This window comes from Condylura cristata, unplaced genomic scaffold (genome assembly GCF_000260355.1).
Source record: "Condylura cristata isolate star-nosed mole 26May11 unplaced genomic scaffold, ConCri1.0 scaffold00025, whole genome shotgun sequence".
NCBI classification, from domain to species: Eukaryota; Metazoa; Chordata; class Mammalia; order Eulipotyphla; family Talpidae; genus Condylura; species Condylura cristata.
The window spans coordinates 624,367-642,222 of NW_004567126.1; the positions used below are offsets into that span (position 1 = coordinate 624,367).

At 44.3% G+C, this 17,856-nt stretch overlaps 1 protein-coding gene across 3 annotated transcripts in view; it reads right to left on the bottom strand.

The window, feature by feature from the left end:
* Nucleotides 1–17,856, bottom strand: part of SMARCA4 (SWI/SNF related, matrix associated, actin dependent regulator of chromatin, subfamily a, member 4) — a 91,745-nt gene that overhangs the window by 55,775 nt on the left and 18,114 nt on the right. For all 3 annotated transcript variants that reach the window (XM_012729639.1, XM_012729638.1, XM_012729637.1), the window contains exons 3-13: nucleotides 15,451–15,583; nucleotides 14,745–15,149; nucleotides 14,338–14,436; nucleotides 13,194–13,452; nucleotides 10,760–10,886; nucleotides 10,114–10,287; nucleotides 7,973–8,146; nucleotides 6,707–6,874; nucleotides 6,567–6,617; nucleotides 1,722–1,852; nucleotides 1,471–1,528 (exon numbers count right to left, since the gene is read on the bottom strand). In XM_012729639.1, coding sequence (XP_012585093.1) covers nucleotides 1,471–1,528; nucleotides 1,722–1,852; nucleotides 6,567–6,617; nucleotides 6,707–6,874; nucleotides 7,973–8,146; nucleotides 10,114–10,287; nucleotides 10,760–10,886; nucleotides 13,194–13,452; nucleotides 14,338–14,436; nucleotides 14,745–15,149; nucleotides 15,451–15,583 — 1,779 coding nt within the window. The remainder of the gene's footprint in view (nucleotides 1–1,470; nucleotides 1,529–1,721; nucleotides 1,853–6,566; nucleotides 6,618–6,706; nucleotides 6,875–7,972; nucleotides 8,147–10,113; nucleotides 10,288–10,759; nucleotides 10,887–13,193; nucleotides 13,453–14,337; nucleotides 14,437–14,744; nucleotides 15,150–15,450; nucleotides 15,584–17,856) is intronic.

Here is a 17,856-nt window from a genome sequence, read left to right on the forward strand (position 1 = left end):
ATATACCAGAGACATTTTGCGGGGGTGGAGTGGGGAATGGGATCAAAAACGGGGGGGTGGGGAGGGAAGTGCACGAGAATATGGTGATGGCACACGGGTGACTTGGTGATGGGAAACCTGTGGGGATTACAATTGAGATGGAAAAAAAAAATGTACAAAATGATGTAAAAATAAACTGTTGTAAAAAAAAAAAACTAAACTAAAAATGTAAATAACACATGACCCAGCAATCCCATTGTTGGGCATTGATCCAAAGAATGTGACAACATTAATCCAAAAAAACGCACTTGATCTGCTATGATTATTTACAATAACTAGGACATGGGAACAACCTAAATACTCATCAATACACCATTAGTTTAAGAAGATGTATACCCACACTATGGAATAACACAATGGAAAATGAAATGCTGCCATTTAAGCAGAGTTCAAGGAAATTAGGTGTTGTGAAGCAAATCAGAACAAGACAAATACTTGTCCATTTATATAGCAGACAATTAAGCAATGTAAATGCTCATAAAAACAGGTGAATGTTAATAAAAAGCAAGGTTTCTGAGGTGGGGGGCAAAAAAGGTCACAAGAATATAAGGGATGGTGGGGACAGGGGAAAGGGTGTACCTTAAAACAGGTTAACTTTCCTTACTAAATTATATCAGAAAAGACATTCTACAGTACTTGGATTATAACAACTGACTGCCTTTCGACAAATCCAAGTTCTATCAGTATCAATTTTTAATTAATAAAATGCCTCCCCCTGCATCAAAAAAGACCCCCAAAAAAGATGACAGTTAAATGTTAAGTTGATTGGAGACTGGAGTAAATATACAATGGCTTAAAAATTCAGTTAAAACACAACTAGCTAGAAAAGGGGAAAAGAAACAAAACACAGAAGAAACCTAAATGTCCATAAACACCTGAAACAATGTTCAACCTTCATAGTAATAAAGCTGTCTTTTAAAAACTGTGTGGAAGTGGAAAAAGATTGTAAGGAATTTAAGTGTCTTTTTAAGACACTCTTGTCTCAGAAGAAGGGGGCATGAAGTACACCTCTCTGAATACTAAGAGTGAAACACCACATTCTGGGCTCCTCTAAATTATCCTTCTGAGATTACAATTCATGCAGAACAGGCTCTTTCATTAGAGCTTTGTGAACCAGGGAAAATAGAAGTCACTTTAATGTAACAATTAAAAAAATCAGATTACAAAAGGTAATGTGCATGATCTAATGTTCAAACCTCATACCAATTTTAAGGGTGGGAGTTATTAGTGGCTAAAGGTAACTAACCTGGACACAGAGCTCTAAAGTACCAACAAAGCAGATGCCTTGGCTGTCCCTTGTCATCTTTTGCTTTATATGATGCTCAGCCAGAGCAGAAGGCCACAGCATGCAAGGGTGACAGGTGCACTGAGGGTGGAGGTACCCACTACAGAGCACTAAAGAGCCTCAACAACCAGGAAACAGACACTTACCTCTTCTTCTTCTTCTGAGCCACTTTCTTCACTATCAGATCTTGGAGCTACTTCATACCTTAAAAACAAAAACAAAACAAAAAAAACCCTATTTTCAAAGTCTCCTCAGAACTAGAATTATTCACTTTCCTTAAGCAAAATGGCCTTTGTCCAAACACAAGCAAAATCACCCCTGGCTACCAGCTCCCTTAGAACAAGTCTGATGTTGACTCAGGATCCTGGCTGCACCTGGAATTTGAAGCCCAACTCACCCTGGATTCATCTCAAGCCAGGCCTCCAGCTGTCCTGCTTTAGGGGCATCTGTGCCTGTGAGGATCTTCCCACTTTCCACATGGATCACTTTCACAGGCAGGTCACTCATTTGGCTGGTCTCATCCAGAGGCTGAAAAAAAAAAATCGTACATGTGACTTCAGGCGCCCATACCTTCACTGTCCCCTAACCTATGCCAACTGGAGAAAAATCCTCTCAACTCATGCCCAGAAATGGCATACAAAGATGGCCATGGTTGTGAAAGAATTGTGTACTAATAATTCAATAAAAACATGTAACAACATTGATGACAGCTGTTTTTATTTATAATTGATATATTTTAATTTTCAAATAGATATTAAGATATCTCTTAAATCAAAATTTAAGAGTCTAAAACGTGAAGTCTTCCCCATCCTCCACTTGACAGATTTTTCTCTTCACAATTGTCCACTAGCATTAGTTTCCAGGTGTACTACCAGATAATTCCATGCTTAAGAAACCAGACTTGGCTATTCTCTCCTCCCTTTTACACTGATTCTACTGCTCACGTGTTTGTCCGTTTTTTCCCCACTTATTCTGAATTTGTAGACTTCACTGGGGTCCTCGTTCTTTTTCTGTTATAGACCTGTTATAAACTGGAATATCTAAAAAAATAAGCCAACTTTCCCGTAAGTAACAAATATGGAATCATCGACCTGAAAAACTATTTTGAGACAGTAACTTTAGATGAACATTTCACCCTTCACTGGCATTTTCAAATTTCCTGGAAAAACCTTTATCATGAGGATGAGGATGAAAACCTTTGTATACAGCGTCCAGAAAGCTCCCCTTCCCTACAAAGTGCAGCACTTAAATCCATACCACCCCCAGAGCAGACAGATTAGCTTTATGCCTTAAAATGTTACTTAAGTGGCCCTCCCTGGTGGCGCAGCAGGTAAAAGCACAGCACTGAGAAGTTAAAGTCACTTTAGCATGAGTTCGATCCTCGCCTGCCTTGGAGGTGATCCACATGGCGTGGCAGACCTCTCCTGACCCGCCTGTTGCTCCCCTCAGCAGTGTACTTCGATGATCTGCCTGTTCTGCTCCCCATTCTGTTTCTGGTGAATCCTCTCACCTACCCTGCACCTCTGGCCTGTACCCCAGTTCTGTATGCATAAATAAATAAATCTTAAAAAAAAAATCTTACTTAAGAATGGGCCACCTTGGATTGCGACCTCACCCCCTCCACCCCACCCCCTGCCTAGTACTCCCTGAGTGTGGTTAACAAGGCTTAAACCTGTATCCTCACCCCCAGAATCCTAACTGCATCTCTCAGGTAAGGCTTGGGCCTCCAGTTTTTAAAAGCTCTGCAAGTGATTCCAATGCTAGCCAAGGGACAGTGGTCAACAATAAGGAGCCATAGCCATCACCGAGCAATGCTTCCCATTCCTGAACAAAAGGGTTGGCACAGGTATTACAACCAACAAGACTCCTTAAACTGTACTTCCCAGTGACATGACTTTTTCTGTAAATGCTGCTCAGGAAATTGTGAAGGCTTTGCACTTTAGTAAAATGCCATTCTACATTTTTCCTTAAAATTACAACATAATATTTTAAAATGGAATCATGTAAAATAAATATACATACTATTGCTTGCTTCTGGAAATCTAGCCACCAAGAAAAAGTGTGCACTGCTATGGACTGAATTGTGTTCCTCTTAAATTTATGTCAACTCTACAATCCTAATGTGACTATCGTTTGAGGTGAGACCTTTGGAGGAATATTGGGGCTATTATCAGAGTCATAAAACCTTCACAGTTAAGATCAGTGCCCTTACAAAATGAGATAAGAGAACTCTTCCTCATGTAAGGACAAGTGAGGAGGCAGCTGTCTACAAGCCAGGAAGAGAATCCTAACCATGTACCAACATTGTTACACCTCGATCTTGGAGACTAGGAGTCTCTAAAACTCTAGGAATATGTATTTCTGTTGTTTATGATATTTTACTATGTTTATCATATTTTGTCGGTAATATTTTACTATAACAGCCGACTAAGACACTACATTAAAATGTACTGCACAGCAATTGGTTAAAGTGCAGCACTGTGAAGCCAGCAGCAGCCGCTTCAGCACGAGCTGGATTCCCGGCCAGGAACACGACCCACATAGCGCAGCAGACCTTTCCTGTCTCGCCTGCTGCTCCCCTCAGCAGTTACTTTGTCAAGTCTGCCTGTTCTGCTCCCATTCTGTCTCTGGTAAATCCTCTCCCCCCACCCCTACACTTCCAGTCTGTACCCCAGTTCTGTATGAATGAATATATAAATCTTTAAAAAAAAAATGTTGTGCACAGGAGGCTCATTTATTACACTTACACAATAGGAAAAAAGGAAAAAGTGGAAACATCCAACAGAGGAGGAGGTAAACAGATGCATCAGAGCTGCTCAGTGCAGAATCTTTAACAGCTACAAATGGGAACCAGCCCAATAGCTAACAAACTAAGCAAAGAAAAAGATTCTAATACATCAATACAAAACTAAAAATAGAACAATATGGCTGGATTTAGAAGAGTGGCCCAAAACAGGTTGCTAAGTGGAGAAAGTCCAGCTGTAGCTATAGGATCCAAAATGTACCAAAATGAAATGAAGAGGACATAAAAACAAGAACTTCTGGAGGTACAAAGACGACAACAACCAAATAGTCAAAATGCCTGACTATGAAAGAACAAGCAAACAACAGCCACCTCTATGTACAGCGTTAGAAAGAATAAAGTGGCTGAAGTAACCAGGAAAGAAAGCATCACAGACACAGACACAAAGCTAGTGGAGAAAAGCAAGCCCTCTGGCCGCACATGCACAGACAGGCCTGAAGCGAACACCCCAATGGATACTCAAGGTCCCTCTGGGAAGTGGAACTGTGTAGGAACAAACAGGACAGAGCAAAGGAAACACTTCTTGCTTAAGCAAGTATCTCACCTTTATACACCTACAAGTGTAGAAAATGAGAACAGTACCTTTAGTGGGCAAATGAGAATGTTATGGAAGAGATCGTGTGAAGGGTCAGCAGCCATACTGAGTGGCCACTTTCTAGAGCTCTGGTCTTAAGGAACCAGACTAATGTTTCATATACTAAACTAGAAAATAATGACTAAGTAAATACAACCAACAAAGGTGGGGAGAGACAACATTAATGGGGAGATGATGAGATAACAAACCCAAATAACTTGTGAATACATGCTATTTAGCTAAAGAACTTAACACACTGAATTCTAGCTAGGAGGCTTCCTTTGCAAAGGGATAGCAATTTGTACTTTCATATCTTCTAGGATTATCCTATCTTCTAGGATTAATCTTACTGAGGTAAGGTTTCATATATATTACATAGAATATATGTTACAAAATACAGAAAACAATAATAGAAATAACCTGTGGTGTTGGATTAGAAATGGAGATATCAATGTGACTTCATGCTTTTAAACATATACAACCAGGATACAGTTGTGAATGTGTACATACAACTGTTTCCTAGATCTACCCACTAATTCTAGAAGTAAAAACACCCAATTCAGACCTTTGTTTCTAAATATTCTTTCTGATAAAAGAAACCAGGGATCCCCAGAGAAATGGCTGGCCCCAGGGCCTGGGGAAAGAAAGCAAATGAATCTGAGTCACTTGGTGTGTAAGGGAGTAAAAAGCCTTCAAATAAAGAGGGTGCCATGTTAAATGGATGCAGAAGCCAATCTGAAGGGACTCCTATAGACCCAAATGAACCATGTGAATATCAAAAGATATAATGACAGCAGAGGATTAAACTAAATAAGAATCTGTACACTGGTACCAAGGACTGCTGAACCAAATAGTAAAGAGAAAGCTTTTCCTTACCACTAATAGACGCAGAAAGAACAATGCAGGGGAAAACTGGCTCTTGCAGCCATCCCAGTAAAAATTGATACAAACAAAGACCTCAATGACATATATAGTCTCAAGTATCACTCCAAGGTACTTTGTAATCACAAAAGAAAATACTGTAGATTTGCAGTGGAGAGATGGTCAAAGCTAAGGGATCAAAGAACATCACCAATGATTTAACAAAATCTGTGCCTTGAACTCTGGGTGTGATGTGCTGAGGACACAGGGTCACTTTAGTATCTTCCTGAATCTACTCACAAGGAAGCACCAGTGAAACCCAAATTGAAGATTGTGGCAGGAAATACTTCATCTGTCCTTCAGAAATGTCTAGATCAGAAAATAGGAAGAAAAAATGAAGAAGTGCTATAGATCATCAGAGACTACAGAGACCATCAGAGTGCCACACATGATCCAGGAAGGACAATGGAAAGAAAACTGGTAAAAACCTGATGAAGGGCTGTGGATTAGCTCATAATATTACACTAGTGTATATTTCCTGTTTTTGATTATTGTGGAAATATTATGGAAAAGAATGATATTGATTTTAAATATCCACTGAAATGCATGGAGGTGAAGAGCCACCAGGAACCCATCTTATTCTCAAATGGTTTAGGAAAAACTAACAGTCCTTGAAAATGGGGTATCTTCTGTGCGATGCATATTCAGGAATTTCCATGCCATTCCTGCTCCTTATCTATGAGCCTGAGATTACAGTAAAGAACTAAAAATAAATGTAGCACATACACAGAAAAAGGTCTGAAAGGAAACATACCTAATTCATAACAATGTGCCCTCTTAGGCATGGGATTTGAAGGAGGGTAGGATATAGCAGGGGACAAACCTGGATTCTTACCATCATCACGTGGCTTCTGTCATTTAAAAATGAAAAATGTTAAAAGAGAAAACGAGACCTAAGATCTGGGCCTGGGCTGGCATTTCCATAAGTATGTTACTTTTCTCACCTCACCATCAGGTCCTATCGCAGGTGTCTGTCCTTCTGCATTTTCTGCCTTCTGGAAATAAAGAGACAGTCACTCTCAGACACAGGATGTACCTCTAGGCCACTTGTGCCAAAGCAGCCACCCCAACCCTTCCAACAAACCTTCTTTTTCTTCTTCTTCTTTTTTTCCTTGGCAACTTGGGCAGCTTTGTGCTGCCGCACCAACTCTGTGAGGTTGGCCACATACTCATCTGTTTGCTGCAAGAGGTAGGCCAACCGTTTGTCCTTCTTCTGGTCGATGAGTTTGCGATACCCTTCCTCATCTTCTGCCTGCAAAAGCATGGTATGATGCTGGCTGCTGAGACACTCTGCCCAAGGCAGGCAAAACCAGAGTCAAGAGCCACTAGGGGTTGTTGTTAACCAGCAATTGGACCTCCATTTATAGAGTGCTTAGCTCTCACCCAACATGTGGCTTTATAGAGGCCCTTCATATATCTATTAATTCTCCCTTCAGTATTTCCTCAACTCCTACCCAGTACTAGGCCCATTGGGGACCTGATATACTGACAACATACTGCTGGAAGGCATTTAAAAAGGTCAGTAGCAAGCCCTGTCTTTTCTGTCCACTAACACTCCCCAAGACCAAACTTCTCTCCACCCAGTGCGAGCCACATCACTTCCACAGATGCCACTCCCCAACCCTGATCTAGCAGCAAGTTCCTTCTGACTTTTGCATATAAATTGGATCACATGAGCCTCCAGCTCAGACACCCTTGGTGCTCTCCCACATGTACAAAATTAAATATAAAATCCCCCCAGTAGCCTGCAAGACTCCAAGACCCCATCTCTTGCCTAACACTAGGCTGTGATATTTCTCACAGTTGTCTCCCACCTCCTGCCCTTGACACCATGACTGGTTCCTCTATTCCTGTAAGGTGCCTCCTCCAGAGCTCATACCTGGTGGGTTATGCCTATACCACTCCACCAATCCCTATTCCTTTGCCTGGCTTCACACTCTGCTATATTATTCATGATCCTACACTATTTTCTTTACTTCACACAAGCATCTGCCTCTCTTCCTTGCCTTCACACACTAAGCAGCAGCTATCATATCTGCCCAGTTAGAGCATCATCTGTGACTAAATGATCAGATACAATGGGTGGAGGTATGGAAATTGAGACCATACAATCGGTGGCTTTCACAAGCAGGGTTCCAGTTACTCAGCCCAGTAACTAGCAAGGTTACTTTGATGGTCAAAGTGACCAGGCAAAATCTGAGGCCTAAATCTATGCCATTTTTTTCACTCTGTTCTACAGAACTACAAACCTCTGACCTATAAATCTTAGTACCACACTGGAAAACAGGTCCTTTGGGCCCACAACACCCAATTCACAAAGGGACACAAAGTCAAGAAAGTAGAATTTTACCATGAGTCTCCGCATTCGCTCCTTCTCAATTCTCTCATTTTCTTTTTTCTGTTCCCGCTCTGTATTAGCATGGTATGTGGCCACTGCCTTGGTGAGTTTCTGGATTTTGCCCGTGACTGATCTGTGATATTCTTTGAAATCCTTGGCATGCTGAAGAATGCTGTTGAGGTATTCCTGCAGCACACACATAGGAAAGAGGACTAGTGCTTGATGAGAGTAATTGTGACATTGTCTGAAGTGTGATGGAACTTAAAAGATATCTTGTTTGGAAATAGAGGTTATAACCAAAACAATACTTTAACACTGTAATAATGCCTACAAGGTTTTGCATTCTCTTTGTAAGTATAAGATTAAGTTTCAACTGGCCTCCCTGGTGGCGGACGATTGAATCTCAGTGCTATCACTGCAATGACCTGAGTTTGATTAGATCCCTGGCCAGGGAGCTATCCCACCCATAAGGCATTGCAAACCTGTTCTGTCTCGCCTTCTGCTCCCCTCAGTAGTGTATTTAAATCAATTTGCCTGTTCTGCTCCCCACTGTTTCTTGTGAGTCTTCTCATACACCTCACTCCCATACCTGTGGCCCTACACCCCAGTTCTTGTAAGTATAAATATATAATAAATCCTTAAAAAACAAAACAAAGCAAAACAAACAAACAAAAAAACCTCAGTGTTGGGTCCTCCCTGGTGGCGCAACAGGTTAAAGTACAGCATTATGAAGCTACTACAGCACTGCAGCATGAGTCTAATTCCCAGCTAGGGAGGAGACCACCCATATGGTGTGGGCAGACCTATCCTGACTGTCCTACTGCTCCCCTCAGCAGTGTATTTCAATTAGTCTGCCTCTTGTCTCTGGTGAATCCTCACCGCCCCTGCACCTCTGGCCTGTACCCCAGTTCTGTATGCATAAATAAATCTTTAAAATAAAAACAACACTGGGATAGGCTTTTATTTTTAATTAAAGATTATTTATTTATGCATACAGAACTGGGGTACAGGTGCAGGGGCAGCGAAGAGGACTCACCAGAGACAGAGTGGGGAGCAGAACAAGCAAATCAACAAGTATAATGCTGAGGGGAGCAGCAAGGTCAGGAGAGGTCTGCCTCACCATGTAGATCACCTCCAGGGCCGGGGATCAAACTTCCACTGAAGTGGCTGCAGCTAGCTTGCAGTGCTGTGCTCTAACCCACTGCACCACCAGGGAGGGCCACCAGTGTTATTTTTAATAATGAGAAGTTACAATACTCTACATGTCCTCATATAGACAAATAAGTTGTATCAATTACTGGAAGGTGACAGAACAAAAGATAAACGTTATAAATCATGTTTCAACAAACCTTAAGTATTTTTTGAAAGGTCATTATTTAACTTTTGATTATTACATGTAAACTGAAAAAAAGGACAAATAATATATACCAAAATGCTAACAGCGGTTAATGCTGAGTGCTGTTTTTTTTTTTGATTATTTTAAATTATATCAGAAATAGATACTGATTAGAGGAAAGCTTCAGAAAAATGAGCAATCAACAGAATATCCCAACTCCTACTGGACTAGAGTTTTGTTTCCTTGAATGATCTTGTAAAAACCTAAGTCAGATCAGTTCCTTCTCCGGAGGAGAAGGCGGCCTTCATGGCTCCCATCTACCTCAGAGAAAAAGTCCAAGTCAACCCTCACCCACAAGGATGTCTGCATTCTCCCTATCCTCACCTCCTGCCATTTTCCCCATTGCTCACGTCACCTTGGCTAAAGCAGAATCCTTGTTTTGCAAACAACAGACTAGCACATTCTAGCCCTAGGACCTCATCATCTTCTCCTTTACCTGAAAGCTCTTTACCCACATTTCCTTGCAACTCTGCTGGAATCTCACCCTCTCAGAGGGAAATCTTCCCAACAATGCTGTGTAAATAGCTCCCCATCACCCTTTACCCTTGCTCATGACTCTCTGCACCTATCATCTCCTCATATGTCATATGTGCCTTTGTTCACAGCCCACCTTTCCCCTTCCACATTTTTGTCCCTTAATGTATTCTTAATGCCTAGAATTCTGATATAATGAGCAGAAAAAAGAAACAATGTATTTAGTCACAACACCTAACTGGGTGTGAGCTATGATCACCCAGGTACACCAAAAGAAACACACCTGGTGCTTCTGGCGGCGTTTGCGCTCCTGTTCAATTTTCTGCTGCTTCTCCAGCTTCTCAGTGATGCGGGCTTCGCGCAGGGACTGCCTCTTGCTGCGCTTATAAGCTTTTGCGTTGAGGGCTGTCTCAAGGGCTGTGTCCCTCCTCATGCACACCACCACCTCCTGCCGCAGCTTTAGGAAGAAAAGAAAATGGCCAAGTGCCCAACGGAGTGATGTCCACATTACATACACAAATAGACACTGCAAGCTAGGTGGGCAACTCACTGCTGCTTCCACAAGGCTCCTCTCTAAATGCTGTCTGGAAGGTGCCCACAATCAGTTAAAGTATAAGTCAAAAGATGGCTACTTCTGACGCATAGCAAAAGATCTCTCAGATCTTCAGGTCTTCAGCTCTTCCTTCACTCACAGGAAAGTATAGTGCCCTTAGAAAGGATGCAGCTAGCTATCGTGCTTCATGCTGGCATCTGCTACCTTACTTACCTTTCAACTGGCTAGTTTCACTAGTGAAGAGAGTGTGGTGAGGAAGGAGGGACAGTGAGATAACAAATGTGAGAGGACACTCCTACTTTCAAGGGCCTACGTACACTTAGCAACTGCCCATCAAGCAGTTCTTTGCATCTAAGCAACAAATGACCACACATACCTGCCTCTGGAAGTTGAGCAGCCTGAGGGCCTTGAGTTCAATGGTAGCTTTGGTACGCAAATCCCCGGCCAGGGACCCGGGAAGGTTTTCAAGTTCCTGAATTCGGTGTGCAATGCGAGCCTGCAGCCTGTCAACAAAGGAAGAAAAAAGAACAGGTGATTATTAGACAGTTTGTCTATTTACAAGGAGCTTACCTGCTCCTCTCCTTACAGCCTCAGAAGAATTCATCCCTTGAAGGCAGCAGATACTGATGCTGAAGCAGGAGAGGGCTCAGTTGAGAAAAGGATGTCAGCCACAACACAGAACAGTCAAAAAAAAGGAAACCAAGCAGGGAGCACTTGGCTTGTATCATTTCAGCAGTTGTGAGCCAGTCTTGAGAGTTCAGCAGACCACAGTCTCCATATCCCAGTCTGGGATGGATGAAACACAGGGATGGGGGACTCTTATTTAGTCCATGAGTCCCCAAGTGAGAAGAACCCTCAGGGCAACCATACAAATTTGGTCTGATGTTCACATGGGATAATCCCCATATTCAGTCTGGCCACATATAAGGCACCATGCAGGTATATGGCTTCAACATTAAGGACTACAAGGCTGTTTGTGCTCTCAAAGAATTCACAGACTTATCAGGAAGATAGGTCATAAAGCTGTTTTAAAAATCAAGTATTGCCCTCCATGGTGGTGCAGCGGGTTAAAGCACAGCACAGAGAAGCTAAAGCCACTTCCGCATGAGTTCGATTCCCGCCTGCCCCGGAGGTGATCCACATGGTGTGGCAGATGTCTCTTGCCCCGCCTGCTGCTCCCCTAAGCAGTGTACTTCGATGATGCTCCCCATTCTGTTTCTGGTGAATCCTCTCACTGCCCCTGCACCTCTGGCCTGTACCCCATGTCTGTATGCATAAATAAATAAATCTTTAAAAAAAAATCAAGTATTTCCAGTAAAGACAGTGGCAAGTACTTTAAGGAGGCTGGAGGCGAGTGGGGTAGACAGGTCCTTATGAGGAAACTGTAGCAATGAGGGCCTAAATGACCAACCACGATATCCCCCTGCCTGGGGACAGAGTCTGGAAATGCACTCTAGCAACACAGCCTATACAAAGGCCCTGAAGCAGGAATGAGGCCAACTGGCTATATAAACTAAAAAAAGGACTGGCAGAATGGGGTAGGTGATGACAGATCAGGGCCAGGGACTGAACAAAGAATTTACTAGATCAATGTGAAATTATTGACAGACATTTGCCTAAAGAAAGCTCTAAAAAAGAGTGCAAAAAAGAGATTTCAAACTGCTTTGCAGGAGACAAACTGCACAACCGAGGGTGCGAGCAAGGAGGCCAGGGAGGTGGTGAAGACCAGGTAACAAAGGGCAGAAGAGCACCATTTCCAAGATGGGGGAAGGGATCTGAAAGAGTTTGCTGAGAGGACTTAACAGACAAGAGGGCAAACAAGGGTTAAGCTTACAGAGCTTGGAACCCAATAAGTTACTTTCTGGTAGGGCCATGTTAGGGGAACAGATAGAGGAGGGAAAATCAAGCAATGAGAGAACAAGTGGACAGCCATTTTCAAGTCATCTAGATAGAGCCAGAAGGAAAGTACCTGGGGACAAGCGCCGGAAACACACTCCACCAGCATTAAAGATGTACTAGTGTATTTGGGGATTTAAGGTAAACAGACAATCCTGTCTCCCTTGGGGAATTTAAATTTACCTAGGGAAGCTAACCTTGAGTAAGTTAAAAATGCAATGGGGAAAGAGAAGATACTCAGAAAGTAATTCTTAGCACTGGAGCAGTGTGAAACAGTGTAACAGACCTATTGTGCACCAGGAATCACTCCTGAAGCTAAAGAGGCCTGCACAAAGCAACCAGCAACTAGTGGTGATTGGGTAGACTACAAAATTCACAGGGTTGCTTTCTAAATGCCAATGAACAAAAAGTTAGCTAATACACTGTGACTAAGAAGAAAAAGGCACTTTCATTCTAAAACACAGTCTCTGTGGAAGGCAGTTTTGTAGAGTCTACAAAATTTTCACACGCACATCTCCTATATCCAAACAATACCATTTTTAGGGGTTTAGTATGACAGATGTACCACACATGTGAATGACTGGCAAGTGAAGCTGTATTCAAAGAAAAATTAGAAACAACCAAATGCCCATTCAGCCAGGGAACTGGCATAGCCACAAAAAAAACTTTTGGACAGAGAGGGGATGATCTCTAAGATACACTGATGTATATAATATATATACATCATCAAACACAGTGACAATGCTACTTGTGCTCCTGTGCCTAGAGACACAGAAGTTTCTCTGGAAGGATACACACCAAGTTAGGAACTGAGAGGCAAGGGAGATTATAAGGTCGACTACACTTCAGAATTGTGACCCACACTAACATGTGACAGGGCTGGCTCAGGTGAGCAGTGGCACACATATGTTCACCTGTATTCCCGCTCCTGCAGGATCTCCACAGGGTCCAGGCCCCGTGGCTTCTGGATGGGGGTGATGCGGCTCTGCTTCTGGTGCAGTGGCACCATGGGGGCGGGCTGGGCTGGCTGTCCTGGTGACTGGGTCTGGGGTGGCATCACAGGAGAGGCAGCGGGTGGTACAGCAGGGGGAGCAGGCGAGGGACGGCCTGTGGGCTGTGGGGGGATCAGCTTCTGAGGTGTGCTCGTGGGAGCAGCAGCATTTGCCATGGGTCCTGGGGAGACAAGTAGCAGGGGCAGTGTTCAGTTCTGGGTTGATTCTTGGGTGCAAATGAAAAGCCTCCTGGGTACTTGCTGTACTGGAGACAAACTAACCCCTCAAGGTTGACAAGGCCTCTATAGAGGCATCCCCCCACCCCACCCCATCTCTCACTGAGTTGCCAGCCTCTTCTCACTATGGGGTCTTGTTCCCTCTCGACTCAGGAAGCAAGTCTCCTTTAGATCTCAGCCTATTCTCTTTCCTGAAGCCTCTGACTGACCGAAAGGCTGACCTAGGGTTTGGTCTTGCTGCACTGTGCCTCAATGGACCAGTCTTTCTGACCTTCATCAACCTTGGTTCTAGCTGAACTAGACTGAAGGGATTAGTTTTTTGATCATTAAACGTCAGGCTCTAAACCTCGAGCATGGGGAATACATCAATTTGGTCCATGCTTTGAACATTAAGTAGAATCTTCAAATCCTTAATGATGACTGCATTTCACAGGGAACACAGAGGCTGCACAGTCAGAGAAGACAGAAGCCAAGTACCTTGCCATCCAGTCTATCTCCTAAGCATTTAGAACATACATTCCCAGAAAGGAAAGGGATCAACTGACACCTTAGACTCAGAAGCACTGCTTCCGAAAGGACTGAGTCTGCAGCTGCAGGTTTGCCATCCTATAGTCTCTCACTTGAGTCTAAGACAGACTTGTAGTTTTTTTCTGCTGGTTGTTCATTTATAGACTCCAGGGCCCCCAAAATAAGGGTGATGCCAATAATAAACAACAGGAAGAAGTAAAGATTTGCCCTCAACCTCTTTAACCTGGAGCAAGCTCACCACAGAACTCAAAAGGCTCAAACATGTCACCAAGCTGGAAGGAACAAGCTAGAAAGAAACATACCTTCAGGCCAGGGCTTGGGAGGCCCTCCAGGTGGCTGGCCTGGCATCCCGGGGGGCACACCTGAGGGTCCAGGGGGGGGCATGTTGGGCCCTCCCATACCTACATACCAGGAGAAACAAATAGATAAAACATGTCATATATTCATACCTGCACACCTGCACCTACTTCCAGGGCTGCCTGGGCTCCCAGGACATAGTGTGTCCTTGGTTTGGGCATGGGGATGGGGTAGGGGCAGGTAGAGAAACAATATCACAATAGCAGCCCCCCCCTGCCTGAGCACCAAGTGCCAGGCACTGTACCATCCTGAGGGGGAAGAGGATGGGCAGCCGAGTCCAGGTCTGCATGACACTGCTGCCCCAGCTGCAGTTTGCACTGCAACCCCTCCCCACCCAGAGGGCGGACCTTACCATGAGGCCTGCTGTAATTTGGAGGTGCTGGTCCTGGTCCCGGCCCAGGACCAGGGCCAGGGCCAGGTCCAGGTCCTGTAGCGGACACAGAGGGTGGAGGTAGTGTTGGCATCTGCTGTTGCATCCCGGACATTGGCCGCTTTCCCTGCACTGCCATCTGCAGGTGGTCAGGGAGAGGTTGCCCCCTGGCCAGCATCTTGTAAGCCATGATCTGAGCTCTGAGCTGGTGCAGCTGGTTCTGGTTAAATGGGGTTGGGCCCCGGTTCTGCTGTCCCAAAGCCTGGGGGTCAGCACCATCCAGTGGGGCCCCTCCTGGCCCAGATGACATCTGTGGGCCTGAGGATGGACCACTAGCTGGAACTGGACTGGAAGCATGCTCGGAGCCACCCAAGGGTGAGGGATAACCTGTGGGGACACATGGATCTCAGTGGTCTCTTGCAGTCATATCCAGGATTTCTTAAAACAGATAGTAACCTTCCTGCAGTACTTAAACCAGCTCCTATCTTGAGACAGGACAGCAAAATGATCTTTTTTTAAAAAGTCAAACAAGAGTCACCCTAGACTAAACAACTCTCCAAGGCAGGGTCTCCCATAAGGCTACAATGTCCTGGGTCTGCACTGATATCATCTATTGGAGATTGAGTAATACAATGACTTCAGGACTCCCTGGCAATGACAAACACAAGGAAGAGAAACAAAACAATACCTTGAGAGTGCTGGTCCATAGGGCTTGGTGGAGGTCCCATCCCTGCATGGCCCCCTGACCGCATTCCCATCCCCTTCATTTGGTTGTAGCGGGGATCATCCGACATGCCCTTCTCATGCATTGACTCCATCGGCTAGGAGAATGGGCAATGACGAGGTAAGATCAGCAAACCAATGCCTGAGATTATGTCATTGAAAATGTACACAGGGTTCTCCCTGGTGGCACAACGGGTTAGGACTCAGCACTGAAAGCTAGCAGCAACTGTTCAGTGTGAGTTTGATCCCTAGCCCCGGAGGTGACCCACATGGCGTGGCAGACCTCTCCTGTCTCGCCCGCTGCCCCCCCGGCAGTGTACTTCATTGATCTCCCTGTTTTGCTCCCCGCTCTGCCTTTGGTGAAGCCTCTCACGGCCCCTGTATCTCTGGCCTGTACCTCAGTTCTGTATACATAAATCTTTTTTTAAAAAAAAAAAGTGTCATGGCATTTACTGAATCACCAACATGACTGAGCAGCTCAGGTCCAAAACATGGTCCTTAACACCAGCTCTGTGTCAAGCAGATGCATAAAAGTATGACATCTGGGAGACTGACGGGCTGGAGGAAATGGGACAGTGGCATCTGGGAGTTGGAAGAGCATTTGTGGGGATTTCACACAGTTAAAATACCACAAGGGAAAGGAATGATTGACAGCTCCTGAGCAGGAACAGTTTGTTTTTAAATAATATAATGGTTTATTTTTACATCATTTTGTACATTTTTTAAAAAATCTCAATTGTAATCCCCGTGGGTTTCCCATCACCGAGTCACCTGTGTGCCATCACCATAGTCCCGTGCACTTCCCTCCCCACCTCCCACTTCCTCCGTTTTTGATCCCATTCCCCACTCCACCCCCACAAAATGTCTCTGGTATATGGCTGTTCATTATTATTATTATTTTCTCGCCTGGTCCATTATACTCCGAGCAGGAACAGTTTTAATCAGGACACAGGCTCCCTGTCATGGTCATAGAACTTGTGACCTCAGATCTTTGGATCAGGGACCTGCTTCCTTGGGAGACCAGAATGCTGTCGGACACAGAACCTACCCACAAACATGGTGACAACATGGAGATCTGCCTCCATCCTGATAGCTGGGAGGCATAAGGCATTACCACCCCTTTGAAGAACAGTGAAACATACTTCCCCTCCTAATATATAGCACTAAGTATTATCCCCATGGGAATGTGTGGTAAAGGGGGCATTTCTCCAGATGCTCCCACCAGCATTCTACAGGGGCCTGGTTAATAATGTGTACATTGTACTTTCAGAACTCACTCTGAGTGACAAAGCAAATTCAACTAAAACTCAGTATGTAACATGAGAGAAGGAAGAGAAGGAGTCTGGTCATACCAAGAGGGTGACTGCACATGCAGGAAAAAGGTTTGAGGTGCTGAGAAAACCCCTGAGGACAAAGTTGGTCTCCACACCCTTTTTCTCTGGCTAGAAGAGCTGCCTGATGGACCCATTCCCCCCCCCCACCCCCCCAGACTGAGAACTCTGCCCAGGCACTAGACCCCAGCTCCTAGGCTCCTAAGACTATGCCAGCACACCACCACATGGCAAGCATCTGATGTCAAGTGTGCACAGAGTGTTTTTGACAGATTCTCGGAGCAAGAAGTAAAATGGATGGGAGTAAAGGAGGAGGTTGCTGATGGGTTGGAAGAGCAGCTACCTAAATCAGTATGTTAAAGGGAGGAGGTGTCACCAACAGCTTTTGTCATCAACAGCTTCCCAAAAGGGGAGTAACAGATATATACTATACCAAAGTTGACGTGAGTATACAAAGATGGGGAGCGCAGTTAAGGGGATCCCTCAAATAAAGGTGATACAGGTCTAGGCTGCAGAAGAGAACCTGATAGATGAGACAACTCTTGCTTGACTCTGACAGACTTGCTGGGTAGACCTGCTGAGTGACCAGACCCTGCTACCTCAGGTGTAAAATGGGCACACCTTATGGGGTGAGAGTTATGAGTGGAATGAAGTACACACTGACAGAGAGGTTGAAGGTTAGGGGTAAGCTTGCTCCCAAGCTGCTCCATCTGTATTTCCTATCTCAAAGACCTCCAATGGTCCCCAACACTTGGAATGTTCCTAAATGTCAATATACAAAAGAGGGTATTTCCTGTATCCTCCAACTTACCACCCAGGAAACACAAAAGAGAACTATTTGTGTGTAAAAAGAGATTTCCCACCTCAGTGGCAAAATCAACCCTAGTCAGTTCAGGTAAATGGTCTGTCAGTAGTCCCAAGTGTAAGACCTTCTTTTAGGGACTTAAGACATATTTATTCATTATACTGTTTTCTCTATTCTTTATATCATTATGTATTCATTTTATTCATTCCCACATAGAACAGGTATGGGAGACAAA